The 13,386-nt window shown below is 52.2% G+C and overlaps 5 protein-coding genes across 5 annotated transcripts; 1 reads left to right on the top strand and 4 right to left on the bottom strand.

Annotated features, from left to right (window-relative positions):
• Window positions 1-702: 702 nt before the first annotated feature.
• On the top strand, window positions 703-1,092 carry EX895_005195 (uncharacterized protein; the record flags this gene model as incomplete). Its single annotated transcript, XM_029885788.1, has 1 exon — window positions 703-1,092. The coding sequence occupies one exon, from the start codon at window positions 703-705 to the stop codon at window positions 1,090-1,092; it is 390 nt and encodes a 129-aa protein (XP_029737640.1).
• Window positions 1,093-1,348: 256 nt separating this feature from the next.
• Window positions 1,349-2,266, bottom strand: EX895_005194 (uncharacterized protein; the record flags this gene model as incomplete). Its single annotated transcript, XM_029885787.1, has 4 exons — window positions 1,349-1,646; window positions 1,751-1,789; window positions 1,895-1,912; window positions 2,007-2,266. 4 exons carry the CDS (start codon window positions 2,264-2,266, stop codon window positions 1,349-1,351), a joined length of 615 nt encoding a protein of 204 aa, XP_029737639.1.
• Window positions 2,267-3,545: 1,279 nt separating this feature from the next.
• On the bottom strand, window positions 3,546-4,385 carry EX895_005193 (uncharacterized protein; the record flags this gene model as incomplete). Its single annotated transcript, XM_029885786.1, has 2 exons — window positions 3,546-3,783; window positions 4,108-4,385. 2 exons carry the CDS (start codon window positions 4,383-4,385, stop codon window positions 3,546-3,548), a joined length of 516 nt encoding a protein of 171 aa, XP_029737638.1.
• An 862-nt stretch (window positions 4,386-5,247) lies between these two features.
• EX895_005192 (uncharacterized protein) lies at window positions 5,248-6,062 on the bottom strand (the record flags this gene model as incomplete). The annotated part of the gene is made up of 4 exons (XM_029885785.1): window positions 5,248-5,500; window positions 5,581-5,613; window positions 5,710-5,730; window positions 5,824-6,062. 4 exons carry the CDS (start codon window positions 6,060-6,062, stop codon window positions 5,248-5,250), a joined length of 546 nt encoding a protein of 181 aa, XP_029737637.1.
• A 4,674-nt stretch (window positions 6,063-10,736) lies between these two features.
• On the bottom strand, window positions 10,737-11,511 carry EX895_005191 (uncharacterized protein; the record flags this gene model as incomplete). Its single annotated transcript, XM_029885784.1, has 3 exons — window positions 10,737-10,944; window positions 11,041-11,076; window positions 11,279-11,511. 3 exons carry the CDS (start codon window positions 11,509-11,511, stop codon window positions 10,737-10,739), a joined length of 477 nt encoding a protein of 158 aa, XP_029737636.1.
• Between the last annotated feature and the right edge of the window lie 1,875 nt (window positions 11,512-13,386).

Below are 13,386 nucleotides of genomic sequence, written 5' to 3'. Positions count from 1 at the left end.
TCCAATCGCGGGAATTATAATGCTTGGCGGTCTCGTCACCTGTGGCCATCCGAGCTTCGCTTTTCCCGTACATACAAACATTCATCTTGGGTCCTCTCTTCTTTCCCGCAGTCAACGCTTCTCTACCGTTGTCGAGCTCATCAGTGCTTGTATGGTACCTTTGTTATACCCCTTGTCTTGTTTCGTCGCTGCAATACCAGTACCATGTTGTCTAAACGCCTGTATGATGGACGATTTTCTCTTTGACGAAAAGAAAAGGCAACTCAGCTGCTGCTTCGAACTGCTTCGCTCGCTTCAGCCAACGTAGAACTCTTCGCTAATCATCTCAACGTCTGCGGCCACTGAACCATGATAGCACCGCATCCCGTCCGATCTGGGCAGTTAAGCATAACATCGATCGCCTAATCAATACTACGGTGGGGGACCACGCGGGAATCCTAGGTGCTGCAGTTCTTTCTTCGATTCACCTTTTTTTTTTTAATGCAATTTTGGCCGCAACGATTCACATGTTAAGACCCTGTTCTCGGACAGAAATCCGAGGTGCCGCCGAAAGATGGCTGTGCGTCTTCGAAACTCAGCAGCGGCCTTTTCGAACAAGATGCGGCACAGCAGAACCCTGCATGTCGAGCCGTTTCACCCAGCCAGGCAACGCGTTGTGCTCTTGTCGGACGTCCACCATCTTTTCTTCTGACAGCACCCACCATGACTAACCAGAAGCCCACACCTACCAGCTCCAAGCCAGCCGATGCTGCTGAAGAAGCCGTTCCTTCCTACGAAACTGCTCTGCGAGAAGGCGCTGCTGGAGGCATCGGTGCTGGACCATCCCATTCCACCACGCCCACGGCACCGCAGACTCAGCCAAGCTACGGATGCTCACCATACACGCCACACGGAACAGCTCGGATCATCATCGTTCCTGCTCCTCATTGGCACCAACACGCTCATCAGCCTCTTCTGCCTGCGCCGGCAACGATGGAAACTCCCGCAGTCCGAAGAGCCACTCCTCGCTTCTTCCTCGCTCTGCTACAAGCTTTCATGATCTACATGCTCATCAACCTCCTCGTCGACCTCACCGTCACACGCAAGTGGTGATCACTTTCACCCCCCTTCACTCGTACATACCCAGCTGCTCGTTTTATGCCTTCACACGAATGTCACACCCTTTTGCGCGCCTTACGAGGCTTCAATAACAGGAGAGGACCGTTGTCGATTTATGCATCTGACAACCATTTGAGAGGGAGAAGAGACGGGCTTAGTCTTGCACTTCGGCTGCTTTCGAGTGGTGTCGGTAATACGGAACAGGACAAGAAAACGGCGGCAACAATTCGATCCGCGATCGCACGTGATCTCAGCGACGGAAACCAGAAGCGACCGTCGACCCCTCCGGGCTCACGTTGCTGGATTGCGAGGAAGACGACGGGCTCGGCGGACCGGTCCAGTCCTGCACTGTCTGTTCTGATCCCTCATCATTGGCCTCTCGTTCCTCGCGGTCCATAGCCGCTAGCTCGGCGTCTCTCTGCGCCTTGTAGAATCGATACCACCGGTCAGTGAAAGCGTTGACCATCTTTCGGGCTACGTACTGTTCGGCTGGCTCGGATACAGCCAACAGTGGCTGTTTGTTGTTGGGCTTCAGAAAGTTCCAGACCCTGTATTGCGACTCCGACGGTAGCGAGCAGTCAGCGGCTGAGCCTTTGTGCTCTTATCTGGTTGGTTGACTATCGCACATGGCACCAATCAGCAGCTTACTCACCTTTTCCTGATCCTGTAGTCTCGTCGATCCCACTGCTGGCTGCGGATTGAGTCAGGCCCCAATGGGCGAATACATCAGTATACACATGCCCGTGCGCACCATCTCAGGCTCCTTGCTACCAACAACTATGTCCGAAATACTTACACCTTCTCCTGAAGGTCCCTGTAAGGATTGTAGGCGCCCAACGACCATATCAGTCTGTGTGCCTCCAAACTGCTTGCAACTAGTCCCAGCTCGATGTCTCTACAGCACTTACTCTACAGCCTTTCGCATCGTCTCGGTTCCATGATGGCGCAGAAAGGCTTTCCAACGTTCGCTCACGCCCCTTTCATGATTGATGGCGTGCGGAATGCCGGGAAGCATCTTCCCATTCGTGACCGTGTCCCAAAGCAAGCTGGCGTCGTAGATGTAATGTATCATCGCATGCGGCGGCTCTTGGACCAGAATGCACGACGCGCTCGAAACGAGCCACAGCACTCCAGCGAGGACGACAAGCTGCTTGGAAAGCCAGAGCATCTTGTTCACAATTGTTGCGCAGTGAGTAGGTGAGGAAAGGAAAGCGATACAGACTTATGCCGCGCGAACGTGGGTACTGAGGGCGAGAGAATATCCTCTTAAAGCCTCGCCTTATATGCTTTTTGTTCTTCTTGGGGGCCAGCCTATCCACGAGCTGCAATGGGACACATCAGTCCAGTCCACTGCGCATTGGCCACACTCAAACGACCACAACCGCCCCTATCGACGAAGTCCCAATGCCATTCGCGTCGATGAAGCTTGTCACTAGACCGGTCCAGCCTCGCCTGGCTTACTTCGGCGGTTACTAGCCTACGTCTTCTTCATCTTTGCGGAAACATCACCATTTTTCGTCGCCATGCAGAATCGTGCGCACCTATCCATATGCAATCGCGGTAATCGACCAGCACCCGTGAGAAACTCGTATGTCCACGTTGCATGGCCAACCCCCTTAGTGGCTGTATCGATTTACCAACAAGGCGACAACGCGGAAGCACTCGATACCTCGGGCCGGAGGCTGGCGAGCTGATCAAGTTCATGGCTGCCATGTGCCGTGGCTTTAAACGCCGCACTGAAAGCCCAGAAGCTGGCTCATTTGACGACCTTAGGTGTTCACCTTGGGCCTAGCATACTAATCCGCGACCGGCTGTCCCTGTACCGATGGCGATTGGCCACACCACTTCCGCCCTGGTCACGATGCTCGTTCAGCCTGCACGCAAGTACGCTTGGCACACATGAGGCGGATCTCGTCCACCCACGCCACTCAAACGATAAAAGTGTAAACTGGGACACAATAACCTTGGTTCATGCTCAGTCGCAGACAGCATCCGAACAAGCGTCAAGCTCTAGCGCGAGATACAAAGAAACTGCATGTCTGCTCTTTGGCCCTCGGCTCGACACTCGAAGGTATCCGCAGACCGAGACACCAGATGAGTATATCTCATCTCGTATTGTCTTGTCACATGCCGCATTCCCGTTCTGAGGGGGCGCGGCTAGCGCCATTGGCGCCGGATAGACCGGAACCGATTGCTAATGAACGCGGGCAGTTGCAAGCCAAGCCACCAAGCAACAGGATGAAGGAGAAGATGAAATGTTGTTACAGTACCATTGCAACGATAAGGTGATGCTCGACGTCACGAACCGCTCGGTCGAGTGCAGTGCATAACCTCCTCCTAACCAACGTGATTGTGGCCGACGAAAATTGTAGGAGCTTTTCTGTGGCATGCCAGTGTGATATGCAATGCTCGACGTCAATACATCCTTGACACTCAAGGAGATATCGCTAATCTCTGAAGAGTCTGTGATTAAGCTCATCCTCGACGGCTTTGTTGTCGATCAACATGTCCTCGCCGTGCATTTGCCAGGCTTCGCTAACGGCCGCTCTGACAGAATCGGCAGTGGCCGAGTTCTGCCGATGTTCGGCGTATTTTTCGATCAGTCCCGCAGCGATGCGTTTGGCCTCGGGGTCGATTGCCCAGGCCGTGAACACCAAGTTGGGTTGGTTTACAAGCTCCTTCAATCTGTCGCCAACAATGGAAACCTCCAAAGCGCGATCAACACCACGCACATATTTACCAGCTAACCGGACGGTGACTCACCCTTTGATCTGCGTCTTCCCGCTCTCCGACCTGTCTCTTTTTGACAATAAAACAAAACATACCGAGCTTTTCATCAGCCTTGCTTGCTCGACGAAAGAGTTGTACGTCGCCTATGTCAAAAGTACTTACCCTTTGGGAATGCTCTGCCATCTGCTTCACGTTACCGTCGCTACCTCGTATCGTCAGCACAAGCATGGATGCCACCTTTGCCTTATCTAGGCACAGCCCGATGACGCTTTGACTTACTGCTTGTCGATGAACTTGCTGCCTTGGGCTTGGAGAAAAGCTTGCCAAGGCTCGTCGTAGAAGTACTTCAGCTCCTTGGTCTTGAACCTGGCCGGCAGGAAGCTTTCATCTTCGAGATGGGTCCATAGTGCTCGAGCGTCGGGCAAAGCGGCAACGATTGCGGGCATGCTCTGCGTCTGCGACAGGACATAGTCTGCGCCGAGGAGCAGCGGGAGGAGCAGTGGGAACAAGGACGAGCGCATCTTCGGCATGTCTGGATCACAGTTGGCAGCGGACATCGGTCGATACACTGGAAAACGGTGCTCTTTAAATATGTCTGTGCGAGAAGGGCTGCATTCCCTGCCCTGGCCGCAGGAGGTTCAGGAGACGTGGGAATCAGCAATAGCATCTATGCACATGGCTATCGTTGTCATGATCGCACACGCAACAGCCCATCTGTGCTAGTTTCACGAGTGGGCTTTATGACTGGATCCGTATACGAGATAGTCACACTCTCGCTGATCCTCCTTTTCTCTGGTCACCATGAACTTTGCAACAAGTGCACATCCAATCTCTTCTGACCCCTCGTGCGTGCAGAAATAACACTGTTGCCAGATTCTCTTGCCTGCTTGCATTGTTGTGGACTTAGTTGCCCAGAAACCCTCTGTGCATGCAGAATTGTTAACCCACCATCGGATACCGTCACCGAGAACAAGCACGAGCAGTATCCAAAGATAGTACCCTTGCAGATGAAGCCAATTGCTTTGATACCAGGCTCTGAGCACAAAGCCCGCCTTGTGGGAACAAGCTGAGTGCGAATGAGTTGGCGAAGGAACAAAGGCCTCAGGAAGCGTAGAAGCCCAGAAGGCGATCTAGCAAGAGAGGAGAAGAAAACTTGGTGGTGAACATAGACGAATCACTACCCTTGATGCACGGTTGCTGCGGAAGCCACTGTTAATGCATAATTTCATTATGACGTATAACTACGAGGTGGAGTTTCAACCTCACCGTCTGCTTGCAAGCTCAGTATGCACAGAGTAGTCGAGAACAACCCAGGTCGCTTCCCTCATCGAATTCACCGCCACCCTTTACAGCAACAACATGCCGATGTAAAGTGTATGAGCACCGCTGCAACACGCAAGTTTCGCCCACTTGCAGTGCTCACTGCCAAACATTCTGGCGGCCGTGGGGATTGGGAAGAAGCACGTTTTCGTTCCCCATCTTCATGTGGCGATAGACGACCTTTTCGAGGCCGGGTGCCGACGAAGAGGCTGCAGCTTGGGCGTTGGCTTCCTCAACATCCTTGAGATGTTTGGCGTACCCTTCGATCAACTTGGCTGAGATCCTCTTCGTGACAGCCGCGTTGACATCCACGGTTGGTTCGGAATTGGGTATGCTCACGTACCTCTCCATCCTGTAGCCGACAGAAAGTGTGTGAGTACATCGCACCTAGTAATCATCTTCCGGAGCGAGATTGAGTTAGCAGTAACTTACTTGAGGACTTTACTCGAGATACGTAGCCTCTCCCTGAGAGGCAGCAGGATGGTCAAAGCGAATGACACGAGAGGGGTTAGCAGCCTTGACTACAGAGTGCGTACAGGCAAACTTAGCGGGACAACTCACTCTCTGGGAGCGTTCTTCCATCTGATTTTGAGCATCGGGAGTAGGGGAATAGATCGTCAGTCCTAATCGCTTCCGAGGTCTGATCTGCCAAGCGACGGGCACCGCTTCACTTACACGTCTGCGACAATATCTTTGCCATTCTGAATGAGATAGTTTTGCCAGTCACCATGGGAAAAGCCTTTGAGGTGGGCCAAAGTATACTGGCCTGGCAGGACGTGGTTTCCATAGACGGTATTCCACAGAGCTCGAGTCTCTGAGAATCTGGCTACTACCTCTGGTGGTGGAGGGATCGCCAAAACACCTCCAGCACCGAGAAGACAGAGGGCAAGAAAGGTGAAGGAGCATGTGCGCATCGTTGGCGAGGAAGAGTTGCGAGGCCCGGGTGGGTTTGGGAACCTAATCGATCGATCGAGGGCAAAATAGGAAGCTTTATATCTCTGTTGAAGTGGCAAGGGTTCGACCTGATACTGGCATGTCCCTCTGTTGCAATGAAGCAAAACTTTTAAGGGGAAGGCCTTTGGTACTTACTACAGCTCGGGGCATGTGGGCGATAGTAATGACATGTGCCCACCCAACATATCATCTCGGAGGTTTCTTGGCTAGCCAACGTGACAGTCATGCAAGCACGAAGTTGCCAGCAGTGCAGGATTCTCGATCGAAAATGTAACAACTCTGCACGCACGGAGGAACTTGAGACAACGCTACAATGTACTCTTGTTGACTGAACTAATCCGCTTCCACGGCTTCATTTCGTGGTGGGATCGAGAGGTCTATCAGAAGCTCATTGTCCATGTGGAACCGTTTCGGCTGGATTGGATGTGTACTTCTACGCGCTAAAGCGTTGGAAGACAAGACAACAGTGTGAACAGGGAATTTTGATCTTCTGCGGCCCCTACTCAAGCTGGTTTCCACGAGACGAAGCTTTGTCAGCGATTGCAAAGCGTGGACAACGGTGTCTATGAGGAGAACTGAGGAAGAGACGTGCATGAACTCAACAAGAGAGGAAGGACGGTAACAATGAAGTGGATGAAGCGAGCTACGCCTACGCCAGATGTTATGGTCCTCTCAAGAGAAATCAGATTGCAATCGATACACCTCCAGCACGAAAACAACAACACGGTTGACCAAAACTGCATTACTTCAGCATGGATCTGAACTACAAAGGAGGGCATTGCAAAAGCTATGTACCAAGCGTGCTTGGCGCTTATAGGAGCGTGACTGAAAGAAAGGGAACTAGGGTCTAGACGTGGCCATGGCGATGGGGTGGACGCCGTTTTTCGCTTGACGATCACACTTAGTTAACAACGGCCTTTCGGACGGTGAAGGCCGACACCTAGGCTAGACGGAGGAGCTTAGGCTCCCTTGTGTTGATTGGCGTACTCTTCGATCAGCCTGTAAGCAATCGCTTTGTCGTCGTTCCCCGACACTACGACCAGCCTCCGTCCAGCTGGGTCCTTTGCAAAATTCGTGAAGCTGTCGTTAACGAAGAAACAGTTCAAACACGTGGTCAGCACGTTTCGCACAACGACCAGCCGTGGACCTGATTTCTTGGAGAAGGTTTACTGACTCTCGCCTCAGTGAAAACCAGTTCACATCCCTTTCGCTGTAAGACCGTGACCATAGCCATGCCAAAGGTGCTGTCAGTCCTGCCCCTCGATGCCACAAGCTATGCATGCGCTGCCAAAGAATTACTCACTTCTTCGGAGTGCGCTCCAGGCTGTTTGGTCAGAACAGGATTAGTCAGTCGGTTCGCAGCAAGTGTTGGCATCGTCAGTTAGAAGCGCATTCGACATTTGTTTCGTGAAGCGACCAGGGGGGATAGCTCGCCTACTCTTCCATAAAGATCGCTGCTCCACGGTCCTTGAGAAAAGAATGCCAATGGTCCAAGTTCAAGTGAAATCGGTTAGCAGTTGAGAACACTCCTGCGAGCATGTTTTCGGAGTGGACCGCGCTCCAGAGAGCCTCAGCCTCAGCCAGCTCGCTCACGGCTTTCGGCATGTTCTGAGCCAGAACGTAGCACGTGCCAAGGAGCCAGAGCGCGAGAAGGGCGAGAAATGACGAACGCATGTTATGGAGCGTGTTGGGCGAGATTAGAAAGGTAGGAAGGGTTGCGAGGAGGAGAACCTGAGATCGACTCGAAAACGACCTCCTTATATGCTGTCGCAGGGACGGTTGCCCAGGCTTGTTTCTGTCGTGATTTGCTCTGGAAGGCAGGAACCATGGACGAATGGGTGGGACGAGGCCATTGTGTAGACTACGTCTTGATAGTGGCGCCCAGGAGTTGTGGGCGGTACTATTGATGCAAGTCGCCACTGTTGTCGTGAATGCACAAGGTCATCCTTCTGGGACATCTCTCAAGGTCTGCAACAAGAGCCCTCGGATCTAGGGCAGGAAGAGCAAGAGAGAACGAGCAGCGTTAAGGTAGCGGGGAGCAAGAGGGGACGAGCCATCGGAAGCACGAGTGAAATTAGGGAAGGACCCGGTGGCTTCGCTGCAGAAATCTGGGCTTCTCTTGGGCCGGCGCAGGCAGGTACCGAGAGCGAAGGTGGCAGCCAGTGCCACTGCGGTGGCTGTGCTTAGAAGCAATGTCATAGTGGCTGATTACAAGCCGCTCTTTTGTGCGAGCCATCCCAAGCCTACGCAAACCCATCTTGCACCACCATGCACCGTGCCCATCCGTGGGCTGAATGTGCTGTACGAGTCCCTTCGGGTTCATTTCTTATTCAGATGTTGACAGGAAGAGACAAACAATGGAAAATACGGTAAGACGGATGACAACTGAAAGGCGCTCGAACGGGCTTTGCCACTTTAGCCGACGTACAGTGCTGAAGTCGTCTTCAAGGCCCCGACTACAAGACTTTATCCTGGAAACTCTCACATTAAGGCAGATTTGCAACGAGAGAAAAGAAGAATGTATTGCGCAGATGTAGCCAATGCCCCCTTCGCTAACGATCCAATGCTCCCGATTTAAGCTCAAAGGATCGAGAGAGTCCGGCAAAAGGGACTTATATGCAAGTGAAGACAGAAAACGAGTATGGTGATGTGAAAAGGGAAGGTGGGAGGGAACGTTTTTCTACTGTTGACCACCGTTGAAGGGCAAACAATACGAGGGCGGTAGAAACATGGAGAGCTGGATTGTAACAGCGTTGACTTGAAATGCAAGCGTCGTCTGTTACCATTGCCATCCAGATTGATGTTCCGTACCAGGGACAAAAAGGTCTTCATCTTCCGTTTTCATGTACTCGTTAAGGGCGCTTTCGAGTTCAGGATTCGTCCTCGATGCTGCTGCTGGCGCTTTACCGCGGGCAGCTGGCCAAGCGGCAGCTTGAGCGAGCGCTTCCTGCTGCTCGGCATAACGAACGACAATATCAGTGGCAACGTGCCTCGCCCATGGGGTGTGGAGCCGGTCCGTTCTTTCCGAGGCAGGGTTTCTCGCGAAAGCCCTCAAGCTGTTGCCACCTCAAAGTATGATATAATACAACTTTGCACGTTGAGTCCATCGCTCCCAAAAATTGTCTTTGGAGAGACTCGAGCCGGCATTCACTTACCTATTGAACAGCGCATTGCTAGCGGGCTTTTGTCTAGGAACGGATGAACAGGAGGGTGGAATGCGAGCAAAAAGTTGTTCAGACGTGCACATAAACAAAAGCCATTGTATCAGCTGGGGTCTCGCAACTCACTCTTCAGGAATCTGTCGCCACCTAATCATCAGCGCCAGAAGATGTATGATCCATTGTCAATTGTAAGCGTTTCAGAACGATTCTACCGGATGATTCACCACCTCACGTACCCTTTGTGGATGATGGTGTTGCCATAGACCTGGAGGAAAGTATGCCAAGGACTGCTTCGGAAGTTTGGAACTGTACTAGGCAGAGAGTGGTAAGTCCAAACATGGTTGTATAGCGCTAAGGCTTCCGGAGAACGTTGTACGACTGGTGGTATCTGTGCCAAAACGTAGCCAGCTCCGAAGAGCCAGACGGCGGCAAGGATGAAGAATGTCGAGCGCATACTTGGTCCTTCAACAAATGCGGAGGAAGCTAAATCGGGGAGGAGATGTGAGTAGGCAAGAATGTGGATGACCTTTGACCCGTACTCTTATAGTTGCCCTTGTAGCTACCATTCTCGCTCTGTCAAGCAAAAAAATGTTCGAGGATGAGAAGATTTTGGGCTATGATTCGGCCTGGTCTGAAGCCAAGTACTGCCCGAAGCTTAGAGGCGCAATAGCATTGTTAGACGGTAATATTGTTTAACGAGGTCAGGGCTAGACAATGGTATTGACAGACGGTGATACTGAAAGATGGCTACGAGCGTTGATGTTGTCGCAATGAATGAGCGCAGACTTTGCTAGATAATGTCCCTAGAGGACAATAGCTATAACCGGCAATGAGATTCGTGGGAGGTTGCAATAATGAAGGCTTAGGTTGCTACCAAAGTCAATGTGCCACGATTGGTTTCAGAAACGCTTTGTTTGCCAGCGAGCGTGGCAACGAGATTGGCAGGAAGGGCGTGTGGACAGCAGCTTGGCAGGGACACACGCATGTCGCCAAACCTCGACGTGATTTTCGGCGAAATTAACCACCAGTATCCGGCCCACAACTGCTTGCTGTGGCGGCGACAGCACGCGCGCGCGAGAACCTCAAGCCATCCTACCACATCGTTTTCTCACCACCTTCAACCCCGAGATTTTCAGCTTTCATGTGTGAAAGACGTGCAAAGTGAGAGGAAGGTGGAGTGAATTGCAGGCTGAGCCCGTCGCTCCCTAGTCCGGCCAGATGAACGGTGATGAGCAGATGAAGGTGTCGACGACAAACAAGATTGGGTGTACAGGAACAAAAAAGAGATGAAGCTACGAGGCAAACAGTGGCAGGTGGGGGATACGTGGCAGGCCACAAGAGGCTTGGTGGGTAACCGAGACTGAAATACAATCGGGGATACGACCAGCACCGGCGCGTGAGCACCACCAAGCATCAGTCGAGATCGGGTTTCAGCTTTGATCCTGACAGCTCGAAACTGACCTGCAAAAGGGCTCAGCTGCTTCGGGACGGGCCCGTCTTGTCGTAAATGAGCAAGTTTTCGTCCGGCAATTGCAGATGATCAGCAACGGCATAGACGTGCGGGTTGTCAATTCGGTGTTTCGCGTACGCTTCAATCAGCTGACCGCCAGCCTTTTGGGTCAAGGGATGATGCAGCTGGAAAAAGGCTTCGGAACCAGGGCTCTTAGCGAACTTCTTCAGCCTGTCGCCGTCAAGATAAGGTTCGGTGAGCTCAGTTTGTTCAGCACCAAGAACCATCAGCAGCTTCGAAACCGAATCTTCGCAGCTAAGCACTTACTTGTTAAACATGGCGTAAGCTCCTTGGCCTCGTTCTCTGCAAAGAGTCGAGAGTGGGACGCGTGTTGCATAACGAACCAGTCAGAAGTACTTCCTTTCATTCGGCTACCTGACAAGGCCAGGGCGACACAACTTACCCGGCTGCTGCACCTGCCCAACTAGACACCATGAATTGTCGACAGAAAGCGTACGCAACGTTAGTTCAGAGCCAGGATTTTTCCAAGCAACAGGGGACTTACACTTCATTGACGACGCCTTCGCCGTGGTTCTGGAGGAAATTGTGCCAGTAGTGCACTGGGAATGGCTTGAGCCTCTCGGTCTGGAACTTTCCTGGCAGGCCTTTCATGTTCGAGAAGGCTTCCCAAAGGGCCTTGGTCTCGTCGAACTGAGTCACAACCTGCGGCATGTTTGCCTTGACGTGCATAGCGCGGAGTAGCCAGATGGCGATAACGGTGAAGAACGACAAGTGCATGTTTGTAGCTTTGAGGATTGATGACTATGTCAGACTGTAGAAGGGATTATGTTTGAGTGAATCAATCGCAATTTGGATCGCTGTCGTGCTCCTTATATGCTTTTCTGCTCCCAGGCAACGGTGTGTTGTTCGCTCTGCTACGATCTCGGGAGGTCGGTTTGGTGTCCCAGCCCGCTCTGGCAGCGGGGTAGCACCCTTTGGTGCTGTGACACCTCGCGTCGGCAAGAAAGAAGTGCAGCAACGAAATGTGTCAAGACGAGAGAGGAGATATTACGAGGACGGGCAACGAGGAAGTTGTCCTTGCCACAGATTGATGGATTTGGTTGCTGATAGAGGTCGGTAGTATTGGTGGCTTTCAGAGAAGGTCGCACTGATGCCATGGTCAACTGACAAGAGCAACGCCCAACAGCTCATATTTGGTCCGCTTTTGCTAGCGAGTGTGAGAAACGTGGCTGCGAGAGAGTGAGCGGACAACGAATGCCAGGCAGACGTTGTTCACCCATGTGGCGCGACCAGAACCAGCAAATGATGTATCGTCTCGGGTCCACGAGGAGCTCACGTGTACATCAGGTGCATTGTGCCCGAAGACTATACAATATGAAGCGAACTGTTGATCAGTGCAACCAGTATATTCATCAGCACGTATCATGGTAGCCCGGAAACTGGGTCAATGAAATGATGCTCTGTGTGCGCGGCATTACGACGGAAGTTGTTGAGGAACTAAATTGCGATTGCAGTCAGGCATGAAGCCCGAGCAGACTGCCAGCCTGCTGTAGGTAGGCAGAGTATGAGCTATTGTCAGCAATGTAATTGCTGCACTTCGGAGCTACCATTGCTTCGAAAGGGCTGGCAGGCCGGGCTTTACAAGGCGCACTCTAGACCGTGTGAAGTAGTGGTTTCCTGTTGGGCTCTCCTTATTCATCCGTGCGTTAGAGCTGCCGGACGAAGCGGCAGTAAGGGCAAAGGCTTCCGAGCCCTCTCCACCCTCCAAGATCCCGGCCGTATTCTCCTTCGAAGTCGACGCTGTTGCAATGTCACGAATCTTTTGAAGGTGTGCATTCTTCATAGCTTCGTAGATCTTCACGTTGCTCGGGTCCTTCTCAAGGTGAGTTGCATAGTCTTTGACCAGCGAGAAGGCCAGGCCCCTCGTGACTCCATGATTGATCTTGAACGTTTTTTCCGTCATTGGATCCTTAACAAAGCGTAACAGTCTGGAACATTCGAATGATGAAGAGTCAGGGTCCTCTTTCCACAAGGTGAGCGTTTCTGGACTTCTTACACCAACCTCCTGAGGTCTCGATTCGAATCGATGCTCTTGTTCCTATCGGGAGCAAAGCGGATTGAGGCGGCGGATTCAATCAATTGGTCATCTGCAATAATTTCCGCCCAGCGTACCTACTCTCTGCGGACTCGCTGGTATCTGCATAACGGCATCATTGCAAAAGCACATCAGCCCCTTGCAAGTCGATGCCGAGGTGTGCACGTTGGGTCCGCTCGACTTACGATATCTTGATGACCTGTTCGCCGTGGTTCTGCAAGTAGTTGCTCCATCCGTTGGTAGGCGCCCAGCTGATTGATGGATCGTAATAGCCTGGCAAGATCCAATTATTTTTGACACCTGCCCAGAGGTCGGTTGTCTCAGCAAACTGTTTCACGGCTTGTGTCATTGCCGGGGGCCTACGACTAAGCACCTGAACGACCAGGAAGACGACTGTAAAAAGAGCAAGGAACGGCATGATGGTTACGTTGGCTTTGGTAGGGCTTGAAAAGGGGGAGGCACGAATGACGGCGGCGGTGGTAGGCTACTTCGCCTTTATCCCCTTTCCTTGCCTCTGGCAGCTCTTAAAACGGTAAATCTGCTTGTCTCAGTTCATC

This window comes from Sporisorium graminicola, chromosome SGRAM_6 (genome assembly GCF_005498985.1).
Source record: "Sporisorium graminicola strain CBS 10092 chromosome SGRAM_6, whole genome shotgun sequence".
Lineage (NCBI taxonomy): Eukaryota > Fungi > Basidiomycota > Ustilaginomycetes > Ustilaginales > Ustilaginaceae > Sporisorium > Sporisorium graminicola.
The sequence above is the reverse complement of the archived record's forward strand: the minus strand, read 5'-3'. Positions and strand labels throughout refer to the sequence as shown.